This window comes from Carlito syrichta, unplaced genomic scaffold (assembly GCF_000164805.1).
Source record: "Carlito syrichta isolate Samal-C Ts95f unplaced genomic scaffold, Tarsius_syrichta-2.0.1 Scaffold296499, whole genome shotgun sequence".
Lineage (NCBI taxonomy): Eukaryota > Metazoa > Chordata > Mammalia > Primates > Tarsiidae > Carlito > Carlito syrichta.
In genome coordinates, this window is record NW_007240595.1 from 512,847 (window position 1) to 524,832 (window position 11,986).

At 43.3% G+C, this 11,986-nt stretch overlaps 1 protein-coding gene across 1 annotated transcript in view; it reads left to right on the forward strand.

Moving 5' to 3' along the window:
• The window catches only part of SCUBE2 (signal peptide, CUB domain and EGF like domain containing 2), a 98,013-nt gene that overhangs the window by 74,612 nt on the left and 11,415 nt on the right, over positions 1-11,986 (forward strand). Inside the window, exons 19-21 of the mRNA XM_021710650.1 lie at positions 6,987-7,157; positions 9,228-9,395; positions 10,489-10,650. Coding sequence (XP_021566325.1) covers positions 6,987-7,157; positions 9,228-9,395; positions 10,489-10,650 — 501 coding nt within the window. The remainder of the gene's footprint in view (positions 1-6,986; positions 7,158-9,227; positions 9,396-10,488; positions 10,651-11,986) is intronic.

The following is an 11,986-nucleotide window of genomic DNA, read 5'->3' on the forward strand; positions in this document are numbered from 1 at the left end:
CAACTCAAAAAAAAAATATATATATATATTGAGAGAAAGAGAGAAAGAGTGAGACCATATTCACATAACTTTAATGACAGTATTTTGTCATAATTATTTTATTTTATTTAGTTTTATTTATTGTATTATATTTTATTTTTATGCTATGAGTCAGAGTCTCACGCTGTCACCCAGACTAGAATGCAGTGGCGTGATCACGGCTCACCGCAGCCTCAAACTCCTGGACCTAGGTGATCCTTTTACCTCAGCCCCTCAAGTCACTGGGACTAAAGTTGTACCCCACCATGCCAAACTAAGTTTTAAATTTTTTGTGGAGATGAGGTCTTGCTATGTTGCCTAGGCTGGTCTCGAACTCCTGAGGTCAAGCAATCCTCCTGCCTCAGCCTCCCAAAGTGCTGGGATTGCAGGCATGAGCCATCCTGTCTTGTTTTCTTGTATTATCAGTCATTGTTGTTCATCTCCTGCTCTGCCCAATTTGTAAGTTATACTTTATCAAAGGTATGTATGCATGAGAAAAAACTTAGTATATATAGGGTGTGGTACGATCCAAGGTTTCAGGCCTCCACTAGGGTCTTGGATTTTACCCCCCATGGATAACCGCTATGCTGAAGCAGATGTGTCTCTGGCACTTTCATGTTGTGCACACATGCTTGTGTTGTGGCTACAACCTTCAGTCAGGTGTTCTTCCCAGGAATCATTCAAAGCCTCTGTGTTGTGATGGTTAACTTAGATAAAACTAGATAATATAATAAGGAAATCTATTTAACCAGGCACAATTAAACTGTGCTTCTTCTCAATATATTGCAAGAAGCAAATCAGTCCCACCTCTGCACCCTGAGTTGTTCCTGGTCTTCTCTCTTCCTAGTGACCTTGTGTCCTTAAATGTGTTCTGTGAATCATGGAGAAGTGAACTGGCTGAGGGGCTGCTCTTACACCATAGACTAAACCAGTGAAGCTTTGTTTGTTTCTTATTTTTTAGGTAAGAATTAGTATACATGTATATAAAATGTTTTGCCCACACCCGGTGGATCATCTTATAAACCACTGAGGTGTCATAGTCTACTTCAGAGACCACCAGTATAACCAATGTCTTCTTAGTATATCCACACTTGTGTGGCCAACTAGCATCTCCACCTCAACATTTTCAAACAAAGCTTTTTATCCTCCTCCCTCCCTCCCAAATCAAACCAGCTTCTTCTTCATCCCTGTAAATGGTGCTTCTATTTACCCAGTAGCTCAAGTCAAAGACATCCGCCGTCTTGATCTCTCTCTTTCTGTCATGCTCTTTCTCCACTCTACGAGCAAGTCTTGTCAGTTCTGTCTTCAGATTATTTCCTGAATTCAATTAGCTTTCTCTTCCTCCATGATTACTGCTGTGTTCCAGACCACCATCATCTTTTGCCCAGGCTATTATGACAGGCCCTGAATTGTTCTCTTTAACCTTACCTGCCCTCAGTCTGTTCTCCACACAGCAGCCAAAAGATGTTTCAAAAACATGTGTCAGATCGTGTCACTGCCCTATTCAAAACCTCTAACACACTTTGAGTAAGGTCTGATTTCCTTACCATGGCCTTCAAGTATGATCAGGTCCTTGCTTGCTTTTTAAAATCTATCTCCTGGCTGGGAGCAGTAGCTCATGTCTGTAATCTCGGCACTTTGGGAGGCCGAGGCAGGAGGATCCCTTGAGCCCAGGAGTTCTAGACCAGTGTGGGAAACATAGTGAGACCTTGACTTCACAAAAAATCAAATCTGTTGATGACTGTGTATTGATGACTGTGTGTAGTAGGGACTGCATTTTGAGAATGGAAGGTGGGGGAGCCTCACTGAGCTGCTAGGCTACCTTTTGGGGGTCCATTTGGGCTCTAAGGTGTGTCATTCAGCTCTAGGGCTGTATCATGTGAACACTCTTTATGGTGGCCAGACTGCTAGATAAACACTGCTAGATAAACAGACTGCTAGATAAACAGTCTTGGCACAGTGGCTTACGCCTGAAATCCTATCACTTTGGGAGGCTGAGGTGGGAGAATCACTTGAGCCAAGGAGTTTTAGACCACTGGCATCTTTTGCCCAGGAAACATAGCAAGACCTCGTCTCTATACAACAAAAATAGCTGGGCACGGTGGCACGTACCTGTAGTCCCAGCTGCTTGAGAGGATGAGGAGGAAGGATCACTTGAACCCAGGAGGCTGAGGTGGCGCTAAGCCATGATCATGCCACTGCATTCCAGCCTGGATGACAGACTGAGACTCCACTTCAAAAAAATTAAATTAAATTAAATTAAATTAAATTGGCCAGGCTCGAAGGCTCAGCCTGTAATCCCAGCATTTTGGAAGACCAAAGTGAGTGGATTGCCTGAGCCCGCAGGTTCGAGACCCACCTGGGCAACTTGGCGAGATCTCACCTCTACAATAAATCAAAAATTAGCCAAGCTTGGTAGCACACACCTGTAGTTCCAGCTACTTGGAAGACTGAGGCGGAAGGATCGTCGGAGCCCAGCAGGTCAAGGCTGCAGTGGCCGGGAGCGGCCACTGCACTCCAGTCTGGGTGACAGAGTGAGACTCCAACTCAAAAAAAAAAAATTCAAATTAAATTAAATTAAATTCATCTCTTATCACCCTACCCCTTTCTCTATGTTCCTACTATTTTGGCCTTTTTGCCATTAGGAAATCCCATTGCGAGGCTGTTTCCCTCATTTCATTCTGGACTCTGCTCAGAGAGGCCTTTCTTGACCGCACTTCTAAAACAGCAGACATACAAACTCCACTGCTTTCACTCTTTGTTCCCTTACCCTGCTTCTTTTTTCTTCATTGTACTGCTACTTGGCATTCTATTGCATATTTATTTGTTTGCTCATTTATTGTTCATATTCTCCACTCAGATGAGAACCCCATCAGGGCAGAGCCATGTCTGTCATCATCTCTGCCGTGTCTCCAGCTCCTAGAACAGTGCTCATTACAGAATCAGTGCTCAATAAGTATTTACTGAATGAATGAGTAAGTGAATCTTCACAGGGACAACAAATGAAATACCAAGGATATCGACAACACTAAGAAAAAAGAGTAGAAAGGGCAAATCCTTGGGGAAATATTTAAATTGAGAGCAAAAGAGGCACCCTTAAGGAAGTGAAATTTCAGCTCCAGTTAACAAGGCATGAAAAGAACATAGCATGCATTTGAGAACCCAACAAGGAAAGTATCAAGCTGGGCTCATTTCTCTGTCCCAACTCTTAAGAATGTCTTCAAATAGCAAACCTGAACACACATAAAAAACCTGGACAATGAAAAACCAATCTGTCAGTCCAAGGAGATGCTGTCCCGTTATCCTGGAGCACTCACTGAAAGGGGGTGCAAACCAGGATCCTGAAGCCAGGGCACTGCCTGGAGCACCATTGCCTCTGAGCTGGGACAAAGCAGCAGCCCTGGGACACCCTGGGAATCCGCGTGGGCTGCTAGTGGCTCTTCTTCAGAAGTCAAGGCGTGATTATTAAGAAAGCAGTCAAATGCTAGAGATTGACCCCTTTTATTAGGTTCACCATCTTAGCCACAGAGAGACCATAGTGTTTGCCCATAGCCTGAAATGCTCAAAGGCCACAGTGCTGAAAAGAGGCGAGCCTCTAGGCCTCTTTGTCGCCATTAATCCTCCGCCTGCTGGTCTGTTCCTTTTGCATCAGAAAAGCTTTCTCGTATTTTTTTTTTTTAAAAAGGGGGAGAAAACAGCTGTGTGGGATTTGAGAATGGGATTTTAATGGTCACTGAAGACACACAAAAGCTTTGCTGTGATAGTGAAGTGTTCTGGGGGCAATTGACTCTTTTGTCTGGAGCAGCAAAACAAGCTGGCTGCTCAAGGAGAAGAGAGAAGCAACTGGAACGTGTGATTGAGGTCTCTGCAGGCCAGATCTTCAGAGCGTTTGCAAAGAGCTGTTTTCAGGCTTCCCTTCACATTCCAGGCTTGCCTTTTAGTGTTCAGCTCATTTTTACCTTGTGAAAGAAACACATCTATTTGGAAGGTGCTTGACTTGAATTATTTCTGTAGGCCTTTCTCTCTGGAAGGAAAATGGAAATTGTGACTGACAATAATGAGTTTGTTTATATGAAGCAGGCCTTTCACTGTGAGGAAAAAGAACTGGTGCCCTCTTTTCCACAGGGCAGCCTGAGGGGCATTTCTCAGCCCTTTGATCAGTTAAGAAATCGCAACAGATGTGGGATATTGTGAGGTCTCTCGAAATGTAACCTTGAAAAGGCTTTGTGGAGGGTGGGGGGCATTTAAAGGGTTCTAAGGCGGAGTGGACACCCAGAGCAACAGGAGCCCATCCAGTTACTCAGTTCAGTGAGAACCAGGCCTGGTCTTGTCCACATGCAGAAGGGATAAGTTTTTTGCCAGAGGAACCATGATGTAACAGACCATGCTGATCTGACTCTAAGTTATGATTAACAGGGCCATTGGAATCCTTGTCACCATATGGGCACGTTCCCTGTAGGTGAATGAGTGTTATAAAAACAACTCTTTCTCAAATGGAAATGGCTTAGGCAGAGGGGCTCTGGACAGTCTTCATGACAGCTCGGCCCCTTAGAGTCCCCCTAAGAGTCACAAGGCAGTTGTTCTCTTAATTCCTGGTCTGCTATAGACACTGGGAGTATCAGGTGGGATGCAGGGTAAAACATGTCTTCCTAGTACATAATTCAGCCCAGCTTTCCATGGGAGATGGGCTAGAGCCAGAGTGATTATCCAATAGGGCTGCATTTAGGGAATATGTCTGGAATTAAACTCTGCCATAGATTTATGCATCATACTCCTTGTAATATTGTTTGCCAACAAAACAAGAGTTTGGTACACTTTTAATTTTTAGGTTTTAAAAAAATATAAAGTTGTATTTAAGTGATACATGAATATTGTAAAAGAAAGTCCAAACAATGTAAAAAAGTATTAAGATGTAGATATTAGGGTAGACTTCATTGATTGGTTATGTATAATTGTAGAAAATGTTTTGGCTTTCTATTATTCAAAAGACTCATTTGCTTTAGATTATAGAATGAATAATCAAAAGACATTTTTATTACTGATGACAGAGAACTTTGCTTAACTCTAAGAGTATATATATGCAAATTGCATTTGTAGGATAGGATGAAAACAGATTTCCCTCCTTACAGACATAGGAAAGAGACAATAGCTAACATTATTGTGTAATTTGTTTTTTCTGTTTTTTGACAGCTTAAGTTTAAAAGAGAATATGTTTTTCCCAGTCATATTATCCTAGCCCCATAGGAATCCTTGGCAAAGTCTTGAATTGTGCTTATGTCCGCACTTTTGTTAAATAACCTTTTTCCTTTTTAACATAAAGTTCTTGATCTTACTATAGGTATATTTCACAAATTAGCTGTGAGACCTCGGCCAAATTATGAACCTCCCCTAAATCTCTGTTTCTATAAAATACAGCTAATAATAGCACCTAGAAATCTTAGGGTTGTGCTGAGGAATAAATGAGATAATACATGCAAAGCTTTTGGCCTGGTGTCTAACAACTATAAGTACTCAATATATGTTAGCCATTGAAAAGGCTACTTTGATGGCTGTGATGGTGATGTTTGAATTTTCTTTTTGAGTTGGAGTCTCACTGTCGCACAGGCTGGAGTGCAGTGGCACGTTCACAGCTATTGCAGCCTCGACCTGCTGGGCTCAGGAGATCCTTTTGCTTCAGCCTTCCAAGTAGCTGGAACTACAAGTGCACACCACCTGCCCAGCTAATTTTGTGATTTATTATAGAAAGGAAGGCTCACCAAGTCGCCCAGGTTGGTCTCGAACCCCTAGGCTCAAGCAATCCTCTTGCCTCAGCCTCCCAAAGTGCTGGGATTAAAGGCTTGAGCCACTGCAGCTGGCCTATGTTTGACTTTTTATAGGGAGTGAAATTTGGTATATTTACTTCATATTCATACCCTAACATTAGGTATAAATCCACATTTAACTAACAACACCAGAAATATAATCAGAAGCACAGTTTATTCATTTCCTTATTGTTTATTCTCTCAGGAGACATTTACCAGGGTTTGATCCTTGTTGTAGTAATTTTATTATACATCTGAAGTGTGCTATTCGGTAAGGTTCTTGGGATTACTACCCACCCCAGCTAGCCACCAGAGTGAGCTTTCGAAAACACAGCTTCTGGTCATAGTCTTCTCCTTTTTCTTTTTTTATTTTTCCTTCTCTTCCTTCTCTTCTCTCTCTTTTTCTATGTCGCTATCTCTCTCTCCTTTTTTTTTAGAGACAGGATCTCGCTATGTTGCCCAGGCTGGACTCAAACTCCTGGGCTCCAGCAATCCTGTTGCCTCAGCCTCCCAAATAGCTGGAACTACAGGTGTAAACCACCATGTCCAGTTCCTCTCCTTGCAATGGCTCTTTTACCTGAAGAATAAAATACAAATGCCTGGCACTCAATAGCTTTTTCAGTCTATTCTCAACCTTCCTTTCTTCCCTTCCCTCCCATATTTTATACATAAATCTTTACAGTCTGTCTCCTTTCCCATCTGGGGAAATCCTTCAAGGCCTGAAACAAATGTGACCTCCTCTAGGAAGTCTTTCAGGATGCCACCAACCAGAATTAATAGCACTTTCCTCTGTTCAATGTGCTCTGTATGCTCAATGAATGATTTGCACCTTCATAATCCTTCTGATAGCCCTGTGAAGTAGGAAGATCTAGGGATTTTAATATCTCTTCAACCATCAACTGGTTGTGTTATGAAAATAATTAGGACCCTTGTGATCCCAAGGAGCTACAGACTAGGGAAAAACAGACCTGTAAATGTCTCTAGCAGGGGTGATAGGATCATGATGTGCAGGGGTGTTTATGGGCGCCCAGAGGCAGCAGTATTCAGGGAGTTTGCATGGAAAAGTGTGTGATCAGTGTCATCTATTTATCTTCACCTTTGGAACTTATACTGTTCTTCCTCAGCCTCTGTCCCCACATTGACCAGATTGTTTTCCCCTTTGGCTAGTCAGTTGCAGGGCTGGGACATATTATGATGGAGCACAAGAACGCTGCATTTTATGTCCAAATGGAACCTTCCAAAACGAGGAAGGACAAATCACTTGTGAACCATGTCCAAGACCAGAAAATCCAGAGGCACTGAAGACCCCAGAAGCTTGGAATATGTCTGAATGTGGAGGTAAGGATGCTGTCTGTCCCTTCCTGCTCCTCCAGTCTTCAAGTCATTGTTTAGACAGAAGGTACAAGTGGCATCTCAAAGACTCCAGATGATGCACTTACCTTGGGTTTTCTTTGAGCAAGGACCATGTTAGGTTCATCTTTGGCTCTCCAGTGCCTAGGTCAGTGCCTGACACACACTGGGCAGATACTTACTTGAGCAAATAAATGAAGATGAGATAGAATACACTGGCAGAAAAGTTGCAGTTGCATGCTTTATTCACTGCAAATATACACACCTAAGACCTGAGTAATCTTCCTATCTATAGGGACTGTTTAAAAGCGTTAAAAAATTTTGTTTCTAGTTTTGGTCTCAAATTCATAGCCTTTTGATTTAAAATTAATATATTCATCCGGTTATGTTGTTAAAAGTGTGATCTCCTCCTCTGTGATGGTTTTTAATAATCTCTTATAAAATGTTAATATTGAAGCCAATCTCAGGTCCCGTGGGCTTCTTTCCTATTTATTTTATTATTAAATGTCTTCCTTTTATTAAGTGGGAGATGGGCTGGCTGTTTTGACACTCTGTGGGCTCGAATGGAAGGTATGATCTGAATGGTAATTTGTACCCGCTGGACATGGCAGAGCACACAAGGCCTGCTGTGCTGCCTGCATGGTTCTCCTTGGTGGGACTCTCTGCCCCAGCGTTAGTTCCTGCCTAAATGTCTCCAAACTCAACTGCAGGGCTGTTTCTGCCTTGAAAACCAGATCCTCAGATTGTGTATGTGACTCCCATCCTGTCTTTGGCCTGTTATGAAACTCCAGAACTAACTGCAAGGTTGATAAGGGAGGACTTTTTGGCATCTGTTCACCATTGCATGTGACCTTATTAAGATGTATTTATAGCGATAAGGATATTAATAATAAAAGTAATTATAACCAACATGTATTAAATACTTACCTATGCTAAGCATCATGCTAAGTATATTCATGAATTATTCATAAAGTTGCTGTATTATTATAACTTCGTAAGGCTAAAGTAACTTTTTTTTTTTTTTTTTGAGTTGGAGTCTCACTCTGTTGCCCAGACTGGAGTGCAGTGGCTGCTCCCGGCCACTGCAGCCTTGACCTGCTGGGCTCTGGCTATCCTTCTGCCTCAGCCTTCCGAGTACCCGGAATTACAGGCGTGCGCTACCACGCTCGGCTGATTTTTTGATTTATTGTAGAGATGAGGTCTCGCTGCCCAGGTGGGTCTCGAACCCGTGGGCTCAGGCAATCCACTTACCTCAGCCTCCCAAAAGCGTGGGATTACAGGCTGAGCCACCGAGCCCAGCTTAAAGCAACTTTTTTAAGGTCACACAGCCAACAAGTGGAGGTTTCTGAGTCAGAACCCAAGTCTGACAGGCTCCTCCTCTGGGTGTGCATTCTTTAAATGCCATCATATCTATAACTTATGGGCAAAAAGATCATTAAAATTAATAGAGGAGAGGTAAAGGAATATAAGAGACAATAGATTTTGATAGCATCTTGCCAATGACTAATTCCTGAGGAACATATGCTTTTAGAAATCTTTTTGTTTACATCCCAGATGTAACACATGTAAGATGTAACTTAGTGAATATAATTGGTAGAGCAGGAGAGACTCTTTGGGTCACTTTTTATAACAGGAGGATGTAATCAGCTGGGTAAATCAGCTGGGTAAGGATGGACTTCTGAGTTTAATTACCAAATTGATTCCAGAGTGGAGAACACTCTCTCCTGCATTGCCGTGGATGCCCAGACACTATGTAGGCTTAAGACTGAAACCTACTCAGGCCATTCCCATTCTTTGAACCAGTTGACACTTGACTCTTTGGTTTACCTCTTTGCACTGTGCTGTATCATAGCCCTGTGTGTAAACACCAGGCACTCACTTGCCACCTACTCAGGGTCAGTGGCAGGGCAGGGTTGACTGTGCACTTCTCTGACTGAGGTCAGGGCTGAGGTCAGCACAGGATAACAGGCCTGACCAAAGTCTGAGCTCATCTGGAGAGTGGTGGGAAATGGTCTACCTGGGGGGCCTTGTTTACCTAGGTCCATTGGTCCCCCCCAGGTCTGTGCCAACCTGGTGAATATTCCACGGATGGCTTTGCACCTTGTCAGCTCTGTGCCCTGGGTACATTCCAGCCTGAGGCCGGCCGAACTTCCTGCTTCTCCTGTGGAGGAAGCCTCCTCACCAAACACCAGGGAGCTACTTCCTTCCAGGACTGTGAAACCAGAGGTGAGCACTTGGCAGCTTACCTTTTTCTAGAACTGAATTTCCCTTTTAAGTACCATGGGAGTCTGGTGAGGCTTTGATCAAGCCCATCCCAGAGGTGCCCTATGTGGTGCCCCAGTGGCTGGGGGTTCAGATCCCCAGCTCCATCCACCCCTGCAGGACAGAACAAGATTCTCCAGCCCCCGGCCCCTTCAAACAGGTTGACAAGGGACGATCAGGCACTGATGAGCCAGTCTTATACACGAGCTCCCTCATCTTCCTTCCTGCCCTCCTTCATCTCAGTGCCCTAGGCTAGAGATCCCACACTCCGGAACCCTACTCCAGCTGCCTCCTCCCAGAGAGCCCAACTCTAAACCCAACCTCAGTTTTGCACCCCTCTATACTCACAAACGTGCTCTGCATAAAGAATTGAGTTGTGATCATTGATGCCTGACCCTGTGGGAAACATAAACTCTTTGAAGATGCATGTATCTTGTTCCTTTGTATTTTTCTCAGTGTCATGAGTCACACCCAAACTGGCTATTTAGGGAATTAAGTGTTGATTAGCCCCAGGTTGGTGGGGGAAAGCCCTACTTCATTTGGACATTAACATTTATTTCACAAACTTTGAAACCTTTTGTGCAGCATGAGATAAAAATACTTTTCCCCATTACTTTCTTTTCTTTTTTTTTTTACTTTGTAATAATGCCTTTTATTATTTATTTATTATTTTATTTTTTACTTTGTAATAATGTCTTATTTATTTTATTTTTAAATGAAATTAAATGTTTTTAATTTTAAAGATGTGGGGTACAATTCAGAGTTAGGTATACGTATGTTCATTATGCATGTACCCTTGTTGATGAAGTGTGCTCTCACCTCCCCCAGCAGATTCTCTCTGCTGCCAATCCCACCCCCACCCTCCCCTGGCAGTTTCCCACTACTGCCAATTCTTTTCTTATGGTATTACGATCATTGTTCAAGGTTCACTTATAAGTGAGAACATGTTCTTTGTTTCTGTGATAGGTCACTCAGTATCACAGATACTAAGTCCATCCAGGTTGCTGTGAAGTTCATAATTTTGTAATTTTCCCCTTATTCTTTTCACCCTCCCCAGTTCAATGTTCACCTGGACATTTCTACAACACTACCACTCACCGATGTATTCGTTGTCCAGCGGGAACATACCAACCTGAATTTGGAAAAAATAATTGTATTTCCTGCCCAGGAAATACTACAACTGACTTTGATGGCTCTACAAACATAACCCAGTGTAAAAGTAGGTCTCTCTCTAAGACTTTTTACAGTCCTGATGAGGGCAAGTGCCTGGGTCCTTCCTGGGCAGGGGAGGAGGCAGGGGTCCTGGGTTCATTCAGAACCATGTAGATGTTGTTGGCCCAGCTCACAGCTGTGCAGATCTGTGTGGAGAGACAGCAGGGCTTGACCCTATAGAGTGACTCACCTTTGTTGGTCCCGGCTACTTCCCCAGGCACACTCATAAACTGTACTTGCCTTAATTTCCTCCCTGGGGCATAATTTCAGTCCAGCCTTGCTCAGCATGCATTGTTTAAGGAACTGATATGTGCCCAGCACTCAGTTGAGAACTCAGTTAATGCCAAGCAGAATTAGTCAGCATCACTGACCCTGCAGGGAACCCAGACTGTGAGATTGCAGAGGAAGAAGCAGTTGATTCTGTCTGGAACGATGAGGAAAGACTTCTGGAAGATGCAAGAAGGTTTTGATGGAGAGGGTGGGGAGGCTGGGATAGTGGGGGAAGGAGCTTTACACCTGAGAGAGCAGCTGGGGGAAGTGAAAGGCCTTTTGGGAAGAGAACCCTGGACCTCAGCATAGAATGTGCTGAAGGGAGTCTCAGACAGACCAGGAAGGAAAGACTTGAATGCCATTGATTTGTGTTTTATGGGAAGGGAGACAATTACAGATTTGCTGTTTGTTTTTTTCTTCTTTCTTTCTTTCCTTCTTCCTTCCTTCCTTCCTTCCTTCCTTCCTTCCTTCCTTCCTTCCTTCCTTTCTTTCTTTCTTTCTTTCTTTTTTTTTTAGCTATTATCTATAACCAAAATTCTCTAGTAAAGGCCAAAAGTAAATCTCAGCTAATTGAGTGTCTATAAGATATCAATCCAGAGGAACAAGGAGGCTTCCCCAAACTGGAGGAGCTTGGGATTGAGGGGAGCAGTGGTGCATCTGAACTTTCTGACTGAAAATGAAGTTATTCCAATGAAGTTAACATCTTTATAAGTAGCTATCTAGTCTCTTCTTGAATGCCTGTTATGACAAGAGACAGTACCTCATGATATCCTAGTCTGTTTGAAGATTAGATTATGGGAAAATTCAGTGTTAGAAAATTCCTCCTCATACTGAGGTGAGTCTGTCTCCTGGTCTTCCCACCATCTGGCCCTGGATTGGCTCTTGGGAGCCACATGGTACTGTTCCTAGGGTAGGCCATCAGTCTTGAAGGCAGGTCTCCACTCCACAGTTCTCCCTTCCTCCTCTTTTTTTTTAAGAAGAAAAGCCTGTTTATTATTTTCTTTTTTTTGAGTTGGAGTCTCACTCTGTCACCCAGACTGGAGTGCAGTGGCCATTCCCGGCCACCGCAGCCT